This window comes from Neurospora crassa, linkage group III, assembly GCF_000182925.2.
Source record: "Neurospora crassa OR74A linkage group III, whole genome shotgun sequence".
Taxonomy (NCBI): Eukaryota; Fungi; Ascomycota; class Sordariomycetes; order Sordariales; family Sordariaceae; genus Neurospora; species Neurospora crassa.
Genome location: NC_026503.1, coordinates 3,295,066 through 3,307,310, shown reverse-complemented (window position 1 = coordinate 3,307,310; position 12,245 = coordinate 3,295,066). Strand labels below are relative to the sequence as shown.

The 12,245-nt window shown below is 52.6% G+C and overlaps 2 protein-coding genes and 2 non-coding genes across 5 annotated transcripts; 2 read left to right on the top strand and 2 right to left on the bottom strand.

The window, feature by feature from the left end:
* The first annotated feature begins 1,269 nt into the window (after nucleotides 1–1,269).
* Nucleotides 1,270–4,533, top strand: NCU00283 (hypothetical protein). Its single transcript, XM_952661.3, has 3 exons — nucleotides 1,270–2,005; nucleotides 2,115–2,207; nucleotides 2,295–4,533. Exons 1-3 carry the CDS (start codon nucleotides 1,932–1,934, stop codon nucleotides 3,433–3,435), a joined length of 1,308 nt encoding a protein of 435 aa, XP_957754.3. The 5' UTR covers nucleotides 1,270–1,931; the 3' UTR covers nucleotides 3,436–4,533.
* A 578-nt stretch (nucleotides 4,534–5,111) lies between these two features.
* NCU14119 lies at nucleotides 5,112–6,199 on the bottom strand. The gene has a single exon (XR_897857.1). It is a non-coding gene; the product is annotated as a ncrg45 (non-coding RNA).
* A 197-nt stretch (nucleotides 6,200–6,396) lies between these two features.
* NCU00282 lies at nucleotides 6,397–11,653 on the top strand. Of its 2 annotated transcripts, XM_011395501.1 has the most exons (3): nucleotides 6,397–10,078; nucleotides 10,430–10,694; nucleotides 10,755–11,653. In XM_011395501.1, the coding sequence occupies exons 1-2, from the start codon at nucleotides 7,576–7,578 to the stop codon at nucleotides 10,630–10,632; spliced, it is 2,706 nt and encodes a 901-aa protein (XP_011393803.1). In that variant the 5' UTR covers nucleotides 6,397–7,575; the 3' UTR covers nucleotides 10,633–10,694; nucleotides 10,755–11,653. The 2 variants fall into 2 exon arrangements, with proteins under 2 accessions (XP_011393803.1, XP_011393804.1); XM_011395502.1 differs by lacking the exon at nucleotides 10,755–11,653 and having other exon boundaries at nucleotides 10,430–10,747.
* NCU15240 lies at nucleotides 11,583–11,672 on the bottom strand. Its single transcript has one exon. It is a non-coding gene; the product is annotated as a tRNA-Pro (tRNA).
* Between the last annotated feature and the right edge of the window lie 573 nt (nucleotides 11,673–12,245).

Here is a 12,245-nt window from a genome sequence, read left to right as displayed (position 1 = left end):
CCCATTCCGGCCTCACATTTTTTGGGCATCGGTATGGTTTTCTTGAGGGGCAATATGGCGCGTATGCGGTCTTTCCCAAGGCCGATATCCGTACACCAGATCTCCGGACTTCAAAGTCCTGATGCGGATTTCAGCTTTGGGTTTGACCTTTTTAAAGGAAAAGGAACGGGCAGTCGGACGGGAAAGACCCAAAGAGGGACGGGAGGGTTGCAGGACAGAGGGGCAGGACACAGCATTAAAGGATCCGGAACCGCATGCCCGCACCGGCAGAGGCCGTAGAGGTGCAGGGTCACAGAACGGAGCGATGGCCACGCCACGAAATGCGGGATTGGGGGGGAGCAAAAGTCGGTAAACGTGCGGTATGGCATGTGGCATCAAGACATAAATTGGGCTTGCCAGCGAACTGTGTTCCATTTGTGCCCAACCCTTCCAGAGCTTCCACGTTCTCCGAATCACAACCAGCTCCGACTTGCTCAGGGGAGCTCCTTGCACCAATCACCTTTGGATGGCCTTTGGGGGTCGTCGACAACACATCTTGCATTCCCAGCGAAACACGCCGTCTTTGGCAACTAGTCTCTGCCATTGCCCAACGCTGGTGCCCTACTTTTGGCCGGCCACAGGTCATCCCGTGGAACCTACACACCGTCAATGCCGTTTTGGTGAGCCTCATCCTCGCGATGTTTGGGTGTTTTGACACGACGACACTCATCCGGGCAACCAGGTCAGCTTCCCGCGGTTGACATGTCAATGGAGTGGTTGACACCATCGGGATTCACTCCGGACGACGCATCACCACCAGCAGGAGCACTTCTCCGCCGTACAGATGCTTCTGCCCTGCAAGCGCAGGCCACCCTCTGGCTCTGGAGACCCGAGGATTGCGGCGCAAAGTCAGATGTCCAGGGTATCCCGGCAGCCAAGAACAACGACTAAGCAAAGAAGTGCAAAAACAAAAAAAAAAAAAGCCTGCACTCGCTCGTCCTGCGGTTTGACTTTGTCGACTTGTTGGCGACCCGCCATCATCGCTACGTCTTGTTGCTCATCATCTTCCGTTCTCGTTCACACCCGATTGCTTTGGACCTTTGCACGAGTCAGAAGAAACATCGCCCACGCGTGCTTGCTGGCGATCCAAAGTTGACATCGCTCGCTTGTGTCTTTTTGCTGACCGGGAAACGGGGCGTGTGATTGCACGTGTGTGTGTCGTACTCTTCGGCCTCCCAACTGCCGGGGCGCACCGGCCAGGATATCGTGTCGCGCCGTATCCGTGCTGCTCGCTGTCGTGACAGCATCAACCTTGCCACACGCTCCCAACTTGGAGGTGGATTATGTCACCATCGTGGGCCCAGCCCTCTGGAGTCTCTAGGGTCTTCTTTATCTTTGTCGTCTTCGTCCGAAGGAAGAGTGCCAGGACACGCCGCTGTTGATCTCGGGTCCGGTTCGCGATCAGAAAAAAATACATATCTAGGAATCCACTTGTGCGCACGCCGCCAAGCTGTCAAACCCGCCCGCGTGTTTAGTTGAGTCGCCAGCGAGAGCCCTACCGGACCCCTGGATCATTGCGAATCCGCCGAAAAGATCTGATAACCCGGTGAGGTTATCGCCAGCTCCGTTTCGTGGATCCTTCTGGAGTTGGAAAGATTTCGGTGGCCGGTATCCCAGGAAATCCTGGCCGCAGGCTTTTTTCGGTTTTTGCCGTTTTGCTGGACGAATATTTTTTTTTCTCTCTCTCCTCCTCTGCCAATTTGAACACTCCTGCGGGCCATAATATTTTGAATTTTCCGTGTTGCGAATTTTTGCGCTCGCCAAGTTTTGCAAGAAATAAAGAGGACTTTTGATAAAATACCACCATTTTGGACGGGCGCCCTTTCAACAAGAATTGCATCGATCTTTCGGAAATCCCATTCCGACAAATCAGCTATAGGAAAAGACTAAAGATGGCACAGCCGGACTTTGCTTATTACCGCACGTCGGCCGTTGTGCCAAGTGACCCTTGGCTCTCTACGCGCAGGTGGGAAAATACAGCCTAAATCCCCAAAACATGACCAACTGTCACATCATCCCTCCTTTTGGGGAAACTCGGGGCGCGTCTAGGGCTAACTAACCGAATGCACCAAAAGCCCGCTATACAACGACGATACAACATCGTACCAGCAGCACTCCAACACCACCTCGTTCGACGTCACCAGCAGGGGTCCCTATCGGCCGCATAGGTAAGAAATCGAACCACCACCTGCCTCCATTCAGCGAGAATATCCCCGTCTGCAAAGGAATGCCGGAAATAACACTCAAGTGAAAAGCGTGGCCTTCTCGACAAGCGGAAATGTCTCGACGTTTAACCTGCCAACGACCGCCGGGTCGATGACGGCGCTAGGCAACGGCCTCGGCCTTGGAAGCAACCTAAAGAGCCAGTACAACCTTGGACGAGCCGGACCCGACCACGTCTACCACGCCGCCGCCGCGCCCACTCCCCAGCTCTATAACCCCCGACCAGCCCCCGTCGACCCATACACTAGCGCGCCAGGCCACGCCGCCGCCCACGGGCACCTTAACGGGCAGTACCGGAGCACCGGGCCCAACCTCAACCTCAACCTCAACCTCAACCACACACAGGGGGGATGGGGTGATCACCACCTCCCGGCGTCGTCGTCGCGGTTCGCCTCGTCGTCATCGGCTGACTCGGTCGACGACATCCTGGCTTCGCCCAGCCTCTCCGACTACTCGCTCGACAACCCCTCGCTGTCAACAGCACCCTCCAGCAAGCCGGGCGGCAACAAGAACCACCATCAGAACCACCACAGCCACAATCATCATCACAACAACCACAACGGTGGTAACGGTAACAACAACAACAACCGAGGCAGCCGCTCCCAGCGCCGCCCTTCCAATCGGGACGAGTTTGACGGGCCACACCAATTCCTTCAGCGTCCTCCGCCCGAATACATCGCCATGCAAGAGCGCGAGCTCCCCCACCTGCCGACCAACCTCCTCGTGCAAGAACAGGACTCCGTCCTGACGCAAGTCAACGACCGGCTCTCCCAGTGCGCCTACGACTTTGTAGCCAAGTACCAGTTCCCCATCCCTTTAACCCAAGAAATGCGGCCCGTTGAGAGACCGCAGGACCGCGAATGGACCGAGTGGGTGTACCTTTTGAAGAGACTGGCCACCAAGCGAAGAATCCCCGCGCGGGTGCTGTATAACGGGCAAATCAAGCAGTTTGTGACGATTTTGGAGAACAGTCTGGAGATGAGGCACGCGGCTAAGCATCAGAGTCGTCCGTTGAAGGACGATCGGAATATCTTGCAGCTGATCAGTGCGGGGATTCAGGTCGCCAAGATCCTCAAGGATGCGCCGGCTATGGACTTTTTGGATAAGCTGTATGTGAGGACGGAGCAGCAGATCCAGGAACGGGCGGCGGCTGCGGCGGCGAGGTTCCGCTGAGGGCTTGGGGTGGGGCTGGGGTGAAGCGGGAGGTTGTGAAGGTTGAATGAAGATGATTGGATGCCCTTACTCTCGAGTGGGAGTGGGTGATCCTTTACACCTACACCTTCACTTACAGTACCTCTCTGCGACTTCACCAGCTTGATTTTGAATCCTTGGTTTCTGCTTTTTATGCGCGTTTGGTCTGGTTTGGTTATATCCCCCTACAGGACTCCCCTTGTGGATCTGGATCTCAAGTTTGCTTTTGTTATTAAGGTTGCATCATTGGTCAGGAAGATACACGGGAGAAGGAACAGCCGCGAGGCTATATATATAGAAGGTCTGGTCATGTAGCATCCACTCGGTCGGAGGCACTCTTATTATACCTGTTGGTTTTGTTTCTTTTCATTTCTTGTTTTTTTTTTTTTTTTTTTTTTCCTCTCTTTTTTTGCTTGATATTTTGCTTTTGGTTTTTTAAGAAGAAGAACCCCAGACGGACATATCATTGTCTCGACAAATCTACAGGAGGTTATATCTACGCCAAGGACAAGTCAAGGAAACGCTTGTCGGCGAGCTTTTGTTGGAATTCTGGTATGGAAAGGGTTGGGACAGCACCAAGGACAAGCATGCCTCTACTGGGCTGTCCAGGATGGTCAAAGTTACCTAGGGAAAGGGGGGCAAAAAAAGTAAGGGAAAACAGCAAAAAGAGGAAAACGTCTTGGATAAATGAACATGGGATTGGAGACGGGAAAAGCGTGTGCTGGTTGGATATAAGCAAGGAAGGAAACGGATAAAAGAACTGTCGATATGCCTCACTCATCTCTCGGATATGGATATGGATATGGAACACCTTCATTGGACAACTTGGACTTTGGAAAGAGACGGTGCTCGGGGTATAAGGGGTGGTATTGGCGTGATCTTTGCCTTCCTGTATCTTTGGGATTCACCCTCTCGTGGTTGCTAGAAGTTTTCTTGATGTACGCTGTGCAATTAAGTGAGGTGTTGGGTGGGGTGGGTGTTAACGTGCCCAAGTGTCTTGGGAGGGTGGTGGTCTTTTGATACTGTTAGTTATTGGCTTTTAAATGACTTGGCCTTACAGTTTGATACCTTGAAATCGCTGCTCGCTCGTCTTCTGCAATCTTTCCTTCACACCCACAGTCGCCTCACCAACCCTATGAGCTTGCTTCAGGCCCTGCCCGCTCTACGCTACATATTCCTACCGAATAACAACAACCAGCCCGACCTCGTTCGTTGTGTAGCACGGATTATATCTCACCACCTCCCTTAACTGCCTACTTGCCCTCCTCCCTTGACCGCCTCTCCAACCGAACTTGACTACCTCTACAGATTACTGGTTGCCACACTCCTTTTGCCACTATCACTGCTTAATGTCGTGTTCCGGGCTGTGTTGTGTTGCCTTACCTGTCATGTCATTCTAACTGCCTTTTTTCCATCTTCTCACCTCTTCTGGGCTTATCTACGGGGAAGGAACTCAAGTCTGCGATGACGAGCGGCTTTGTTTCGGCTTTCTTTACCGAGGTCTTTTCGAAGAGATACTTACGACATACAGGGGGGTCGTGCTTGAGTCTCCTCGTTGTGATGATACGCCCATGATGGGTGCTTGGTAGTCGGGTTAACACCATTATGAGGACACATGGTAAAAAGACTCACGAGTACGGTCCCGAAATGCAGGTAGTAAGAGAGGCAAAAGGTCAAAGGTATGCGACTACTCTATAGCCATAAAAGCTCATTAACCATTATGTATGTATGTGGTCGACGGCATTCCCCTATAAGTGGACTTTTTCAATCCTTTGCGTTGCGAGGTCTATACGTCGTCAAGTAAAACGATGAGGCTTAGCTGCTTATTGCTCCTCACCAGTTCGTAGGTATCGCCCCCTTCTTTTTTCGTGATGCTGAGCAGGTAGTTGTTCATTAAAGTCAAACTCGTAGTTGATGACACCACGATCAAGATTCTAGTTGGATCGTACATGACACTTATACCATAAAATCTTCAAGCCGAGGCCGAGGCGAGCGGATATAAGAACGTATGGTTTAAGTCTGTGGTGTAAGTCGTGTGTTGGTGTGTAGTGTATTGTGTGCTGTGGGGAAACACAGCATGTCCACCTGGTCCTTGTCCTTGTCCTTTCTTTGCCATGAATCCATGATGTCTAATGCTGGGTATCTTAGGAAGTCACTCTTGGGATGGTGGCACCGTGGGGGCAAGCTGGTGACCGAGGAGTTCAAGTACCTAGAGGTAATGAGAGATGTTGAACATATCGATCTTAGCTTGATGCGTTTGCTAGTACTTGTAGGTGTTGGTCATCATCACCGCGGTCGTCATCATCGGCACTAGGGGATGTGGTCGTGTTTGAGTGATAGTTGATTGAGGCATTGCTGGCCTTGGCGGGTTGTCCTTTCGTAGCTCATCGGAGTAGCAACCACATGTCACTGTATAAATGCTGAGAAGAGTTCCAGACACTCTGTTCCATTGAACCCGTCCGCTGCGCCTTAAGGTATTGTCGTTCATTCATTTGTTCGTTGAGACAACCCCTGACTCGATGGCTCGGAAGTGTTGGGCTCAGATGAAGGTAGGACGGATTGTTTGCTCGAGTCGAATGACGTTCGCCCTGTATTCCATCTTTGGTAACCTCGTCTCCACGAAATCTATCCGTCCGTCCGTCCGTCCATGGACGTGTTTCGTTGCAAGCAAGGATCCAGGAAAGTGGAACGAAAGCGACAGAGCTAGTGGACAGCCTCGGTGTGTAATACGGTAAGATCAGTACATGAACATGGAAATGGTACGGAAAAATGGTAGGGAAACCAGAGAGGAAAGAGAGGCCACTGGCTAGTGGGAGGAGGCGCGGTTCAAATAGTGGCTGTTGGAATCGGTATCCAATCGGGTATAGCGCCGCCAAGAGGGGTTGGCTTTCATCCTTCTTCCTTTCAGTTCCTGACTTTCACATCGAGGGGACATTCACCCCCCCAATCTGTCCCCAATGTCCCCTCTCTGGATGACACCTCGCCCGCCTCATGTCCCTCCTCCCCATGCCTCCCGCAGAACACACCCATGGGTTGCGCATCCCCTGGTGACGGGGCGGGCTGAGCGAACCACCCTTCGACTCTGTCCAATAGGAACATGATGTGGACGATGATCTGGAGGAATGGGCTCGCATGCAAGTTGCGCATCTGTTCGGTACCCTGAAGAGGTTAGTTATATCGTCTGGTTTGTTGAAGATGGGTCTTTGACACTCTTGACACTTCTCTCGATACAAGTTTGAAGCCTCTCCCGGCCTGTCTACCGTGTACAACATTGTATCCCATCGGGTTCACTCTGTCATGGAGGGGTAGATCTCAAGCAGGCAAACGTCTTGTCTTGGCTTTGACTGACCTGTCCTTGACGACGTCAGGTCAGGGTCTCTTCAGAACCAAAAGGACTCGGGAAAAGAACACTGATCGTCTTTTGTGTTTCCAATATCTGATTCATCCTCCTCGTTTCCAATTCTTCAACTCACTTCTCGTTCCCGTCCTTCTTTCCATCGCCCTCTTTTCACAACCCTCTTGACTCTCTGAATGGGCATGCCTCGGTCTTGGTAGCTGTCGTGACTCGACTCTACCCTTCCACACGTCCTGCTGCGACACCTCTCCTTGGTCTTGAACACTCATGATACGGCAAACAAGAGAATGGCACTTTGTCGAAACGAGCATTCCATAAGCCATTGATCTTGCGTGCTGCGGCATCCCAAAGCTCTCGCTGGATATAAGAACGAGGATAACATCGCACAGAATCCCGGATCCGTTTCACCTTTCTATACCACTTTCGAATAGAGCGTTTAACAAGCGTCGTCAAAGAGTTCAACTGTCCAGATCATCACCGCAACACAACATCACACCAGCGTACCACCCTACGTCCACAGTAGCCATAGACAATAGTCTCTTTACGTTTCACCAACCGAGGTCCTAGCCAACGCATCTCAAGGCGTCCAAGACCCCGAGCCCGTAGAGCAAGGAGGTTCCCCGCTCGAGGAAATCCCAAAGATCGCCTTTCCAACCGCCAAAGTGGAGGAATCAAAGAACGAAGCCCTCGACACCACGAGGGCTACTGACAAGGGCAAAGGCCGCGAAACCATAACACCACCCGCCGAAGCTGCTCCCTCAGAAAGCATGTCTACTGCACCCCTCATGAGCTACTCACCCTTTCAGGGACATCATGGTGACCCTGAGCATGAGCAAGCTGAATGCGAACACAACTACGGGTATGGTCATCAGCATGATCACGCCCACACCCACACCCCCCAACATGGATATGCCCCCGAGTCCATCGGCGGTGACTCGGATTTTGACCAACACGCTTGGGCTTTTGTCAATGTCAGCCCCGATACCGGTACTTTGGGCGGCCTTCAGGCCAGCCCTGTCCAGGGTAGTCTAAGCTCTTGGACCAATGTTGAGGGACAGTTTGGCGGCGGGTTAAGCCCCCTGCCAGCTGCCTTGACTCCAGATGCCTTGTCTGGCTCGCCCGAAGGTGGCTACCAATTCTCCGCTGATGATTTCTCACAATTCGATGGGTATACCTTCGACAACGTGGACATCAACTCTATTCTGTTTCCTGATCCGCAATACGAACAAGGCATGGCTGCTGTAGGACCATCTGAACAGCCTGCCAGCCACCAGAACCAACAATCACAGGACTTTCAGGACGACTTTGACCTCCACATTGTCTTGTCTGGTGTTGATGTCCCACCTTGGGACCCTCTTCATCCTGGTGGCCTCGAGCCCGGGTTCATGGAAGAAGTCCCCTCTCCCTTCAACATGGGTATCGAGATCGGCCCAGGTGCACTCAGTTCCAGCCCACCAGAGAGTATCAAGAGCCACACCTTAAGCCATCACTCTGCCCCAGAGGATGCTTCTTACATATCCGTTCAAGTCCAGCAGCGATACCCAGCTCCCTCCGTGTCCGTTCCGGGCCCCTCCTCATCTTCGCACGCGACCTCCAAGCCCACTGCCATCCATAAGACCCGTGGCAATGCTCGCGTCCAGAAGAAAAAGGTACCACCCAGCCCGTCTACAGTCACCTTCTCTTCCACATCCCCCGGCAGCGTGACCGTGAACAACTCCGGTGAAAACAAGTTCGTCGTCATCACCCCGCAGTCCATCAGTCAGAACGCTGCTAAGGGCAGCAGCGCGGCCTTGTTCGGCGGTAAGGACGCCGAGAGAAGCAGCCGCACCACTCTCAGGGGCCGCAAGGGTCCTCTCGCCATCTCCACCGCCGTTTCCGCCTTGCAAGTCCGCCGCATAGGCGCCTGCTTCTGCTGTCACGCTCGTAAGGTGTCGTGCGAGGAAACACGCCCGTGCCGGCGGTGCGAGAAGCTCAAGCTCACTGTGCCCGAGGTGATCTGCTGGCAGTTCAGCGACTTCACCGAGGTCATCTTTCCGGCATGGCTGAAAGTACATCTGAAGCGGGAAGGCGCTAAGGGAGCAGAGGAGTACGTAAGGGAAAACGTCGCCTCTTTTTCGGTGCGCTTCCGGGAGGACGAAAAGGAGTCCGAGAAACCGATCAAATTGCGTCTGACTCTCGGCCGTGGCTTCAACAAGGATGCTATGCTCACCGTGTTTGCCAAGTTCTTCACTCCCACCCCCAACGCCCCCGACGCTACGAGGTGGTACACCGTGCGCGAACACTCGCTCGGGGCGGGCCACGGGCTCGTCCTCGAAGAGTCCCCGGCGACGCCGATTGCGCTGCCGTATGGCTGGCTCGACCAGCGCGAAGAATTGCGCCGGCATCTGCGACAGTTTCACGAGGGACTATATAACGAAGACCAATGGGCTTACCTCCTCACACAATCGTGCGAGCATACTACCAAAATCCCCAATCGGGTGCTTCCTATTTTGCGACGATACGCCAACGAATCTCGCAACGGCATGGTCAAGCGCGCGCTGCAGATTCTGACCATGAACTACACCATGTCTTATCACCTGCACCTGGACCCAGAATCCGTGCACGCTATTGAGGTTGCGGGGTATCGGGTGCCCGAGGGTTTGGACAGGAAGGTTCTGACGGCCAGGGTGCTGAACAGGCAGCTGAAAGCGGTGACAAACGACATGATTGAGCGTGAGGTGAGGAGGCTGTTTGAGGACTTCAGCAAGGCGCTGAAGCCAAGATCCCGCAAGGAGTGGGCGGGCTGCTTTGCGGCGTTCGCGGCGCTCAGTGTGTTTTTGGAGTATAAGGAGGCGCAGGCGGACGCGTATGTGGTTATGGAGAATGAGGTCAAGAAGAGGGATTGGTTGTATAAGGTTCAGCAACGGCAGCAACAGCAGCAGTACCATCAGTATCAGCAACAGGAAGCGGAAAATATCATGGGCAGGAAAGAGGGAGGTATCGAGAACCTCGGGGAGATTGAACAAGGCATGGATCAGTTGAAGATGGACTTTACTCGCAAACAAGCCTGGGATACGCTCGAGGCGATCGACAATTTGCCGTTCAAGCAGTTCATGTATCAGTTCCACCAGATTTATCAAACGCATCCGTCGACGGCGAAAGACGGGAAGGCCTTTAACCCATTTGTGGATGATGAGGCGTTGGAGAGCCTGAGGGAGTTCCCGGATGGCGAGGCGGCCATCTATATGGTGAAGACGTTCCGGGACCGGTTTTTTGACGTTTCGGATGTTCGTAAGTTTTCCCCTTTTCCTCTTTAACCCCTTATTTCTGCCGTGAAAAAAATCCTCCTTCCGCTCTCATTACCATCCCATCTTCCCCTCCATGACTTGTATGGTCACTAGCCTCTTGGACGGCTCCGACCTTGGTAAATCCATACACCTTGAGCGAACCTGAACATTCGAGCCATGTCCCACCTCTACCTTCTACCTTCCTTCTCCATCCACTCTCAGGTTTTCCTTTCGACCTTCACTCGTAACCTTCCAATCTCCCCACTTTCCAATTCCACCTAAAAGCACCGATTTTCTTTTCTACCAAAGTCAATGCTCCCAAAACACCAACTAACAACACGCGCAACCGAAACAGGCCACGAACTCGACTTCCTAACCTTCGACCCCAGCGGTCCTCCCAAAGAGAACGTCGACCCTTTCACCGATCCCGCCAATAAAAACAAGACTAGCCTCTTCCACTTGTTCACCGGTCGACTTCTCTCCAAGTTCTTGCTTTCGTTCATCGACGAGAGAATGATTATGGGATCTACCGGTTTCACCGGCGGTGGTGGTATGTGAATTGTGAAGTGCGCGGTGTTGTGGGGTGTGCTATGTGATGTGAAGGGAAACAAGGGGTTAAGGTATGGATGGATCTGGAGTACGATACTAAGGGGTATGGCTTGCTAATTTTCTCCAACTAGCCGTTGCTACATTCGTCCTGCTCGTTTTTTTTTCTTTCTTCCCACCCATCTTTGTAGGATCCCGACCTGAACTGACCACAATTCGCCTATCGCTAGGCAAGGACGAGATTAACCCCAACGTTAACAATGACAACGAAGACGACGACAACGGCGATAACACCGGTGGACATGTTTTCATTATCAATGACAACGAGCAACTCGAAGGCAGCAACAACAATAACCCCAGAGAGATGATCGGAGAGGCTGGCTCGCTGCGTGTCTTCCTCAAAGTCATTCTCCTTCCGAGTCTCGCGGCTTTCTTTGCGGGCTTTTCCTAAGGCGTGGAGCGCTGGAATTTTCATCGGTTGGGATCACGCAAGGCGGAATAGCGGGCACTTGGGCATGGGCATGATTGGTTGCGTTTGCATTGCGTTGCGTTCGATCGAGCAAAGAATTTCGGAGTTCAGGGGTGTCGAACCGAGGAGAGGTCGGAGTATCGGGTGTCATTTTTCCTCCTTTATCTTCGCTTCTTCTTTCGCAGCATGGGAGGAATTGAGCACAGCGAGGAGGCGTAGATCTCGTATTTGCACAAAGATCACAACAGTTAGGGCAAGAGAGAGCAGAGGAAACGCTTAGATACCCATGAAGCCAGGGATACTCGCCGGATATTCGCTGCATATATAGAGCAGCCGCAGGAATGAAAGATGGAATTCAACACAAAAACAAAAGGACATGGAACACTTGGTTGGTGATACTCGAGTGGCTGTTGTATTTAGCAACGTCTATTTCTTGTGCTTACTTTACCTCCCTCACTCAGGGAATGACTCGCAAAAAGGAGGAAAAAAAGATGGGGCCACCCGGGGATTGAACCCGGGACCTCTCGCAAGAATGCTCAGGATTGAACCCTAAGCGAGAATCATACCACTAGACCAGCGGCCCATTTGACTTGTGATGGTAACACTTGGCTGTACTGGTGCTTAAGAGAAAACTTGGAGCTGCTCAGCACTGGTATGACTATGTACAATGTAAATGTGTACATTTCTTGTATGGTAGAGTCAAGGTAGCAAGCAGACGAATCCTCCACCCCAACGGTAAGGCTCGGCGAGACTCGAGCCAACTCTGACTTTTGAAGAAAATAAGTCGCACGACTCGCAGGTGTCTTTGAGATGCGTTAAAGATCGATCTTGTGTCGCGTGGGCAAGTTTGTAGATCATGTCTTTCCGAGTCGATGCAAATGCGGTTGGCCCTGTTGGAGGTCGGATTGCGTCGTCCAGATGGGGCCTGGTGGATCCTCCGGGTATTAGTGTTAGTGGTTTTTCGGGATGAACCGACAGGGTCAGCGGCTGATGGTGTGCAACAAGATAGATTTCAGTCCAGAACAACGACGATAAGTATCGCGCTGCCTCCATCTTGCACGTTGAATCGTGACATCTCCAACACACCGGGTCGGGCAGATTCATGACTGCCCGAGAGTCGCATCCGATGTCCCAATGTGCCTGGGACATGTGCCCT

Bases quoted from the DNA above. Each gene is read 5' to 3' on its own strand.
- NCU00282 (XM_011395501.1), top strand. From the start codon at position 7,576: ATGTCTACTGCACCCCTCATGAGCTACTCACCCTTTCAGGGACATCAT. The intron at 10,079-10,429 runs GTAAGTTTTCCC...CAACCGAAACAG, and splicing joins TTTTGACGTTTCGGATGTTC to GCCACGAACTCGACTTCCTA.
- NCU00283 (XM_952661.3), top strand. From the start codon at position 1,932: ATGGCACAGCCGGACTTTGCTTATTACCGCACGTCGGCCGTTGTGCCA. The intron at 2,006-2,114 runs GTGGGAAAATAC...ATGCACCAAAAG, and splicing joins CCTTGGCTCTCTACGCGCAG to CCCGCTATACAACGACGATA. The intron at 2,208-2,294 runs GTAAGAAATCGA...TCAAGTGAAAAG, and splicing joins GGTCCCTATCGGCCGCATAG to CGTGGCCTTCTCGACAAGCG.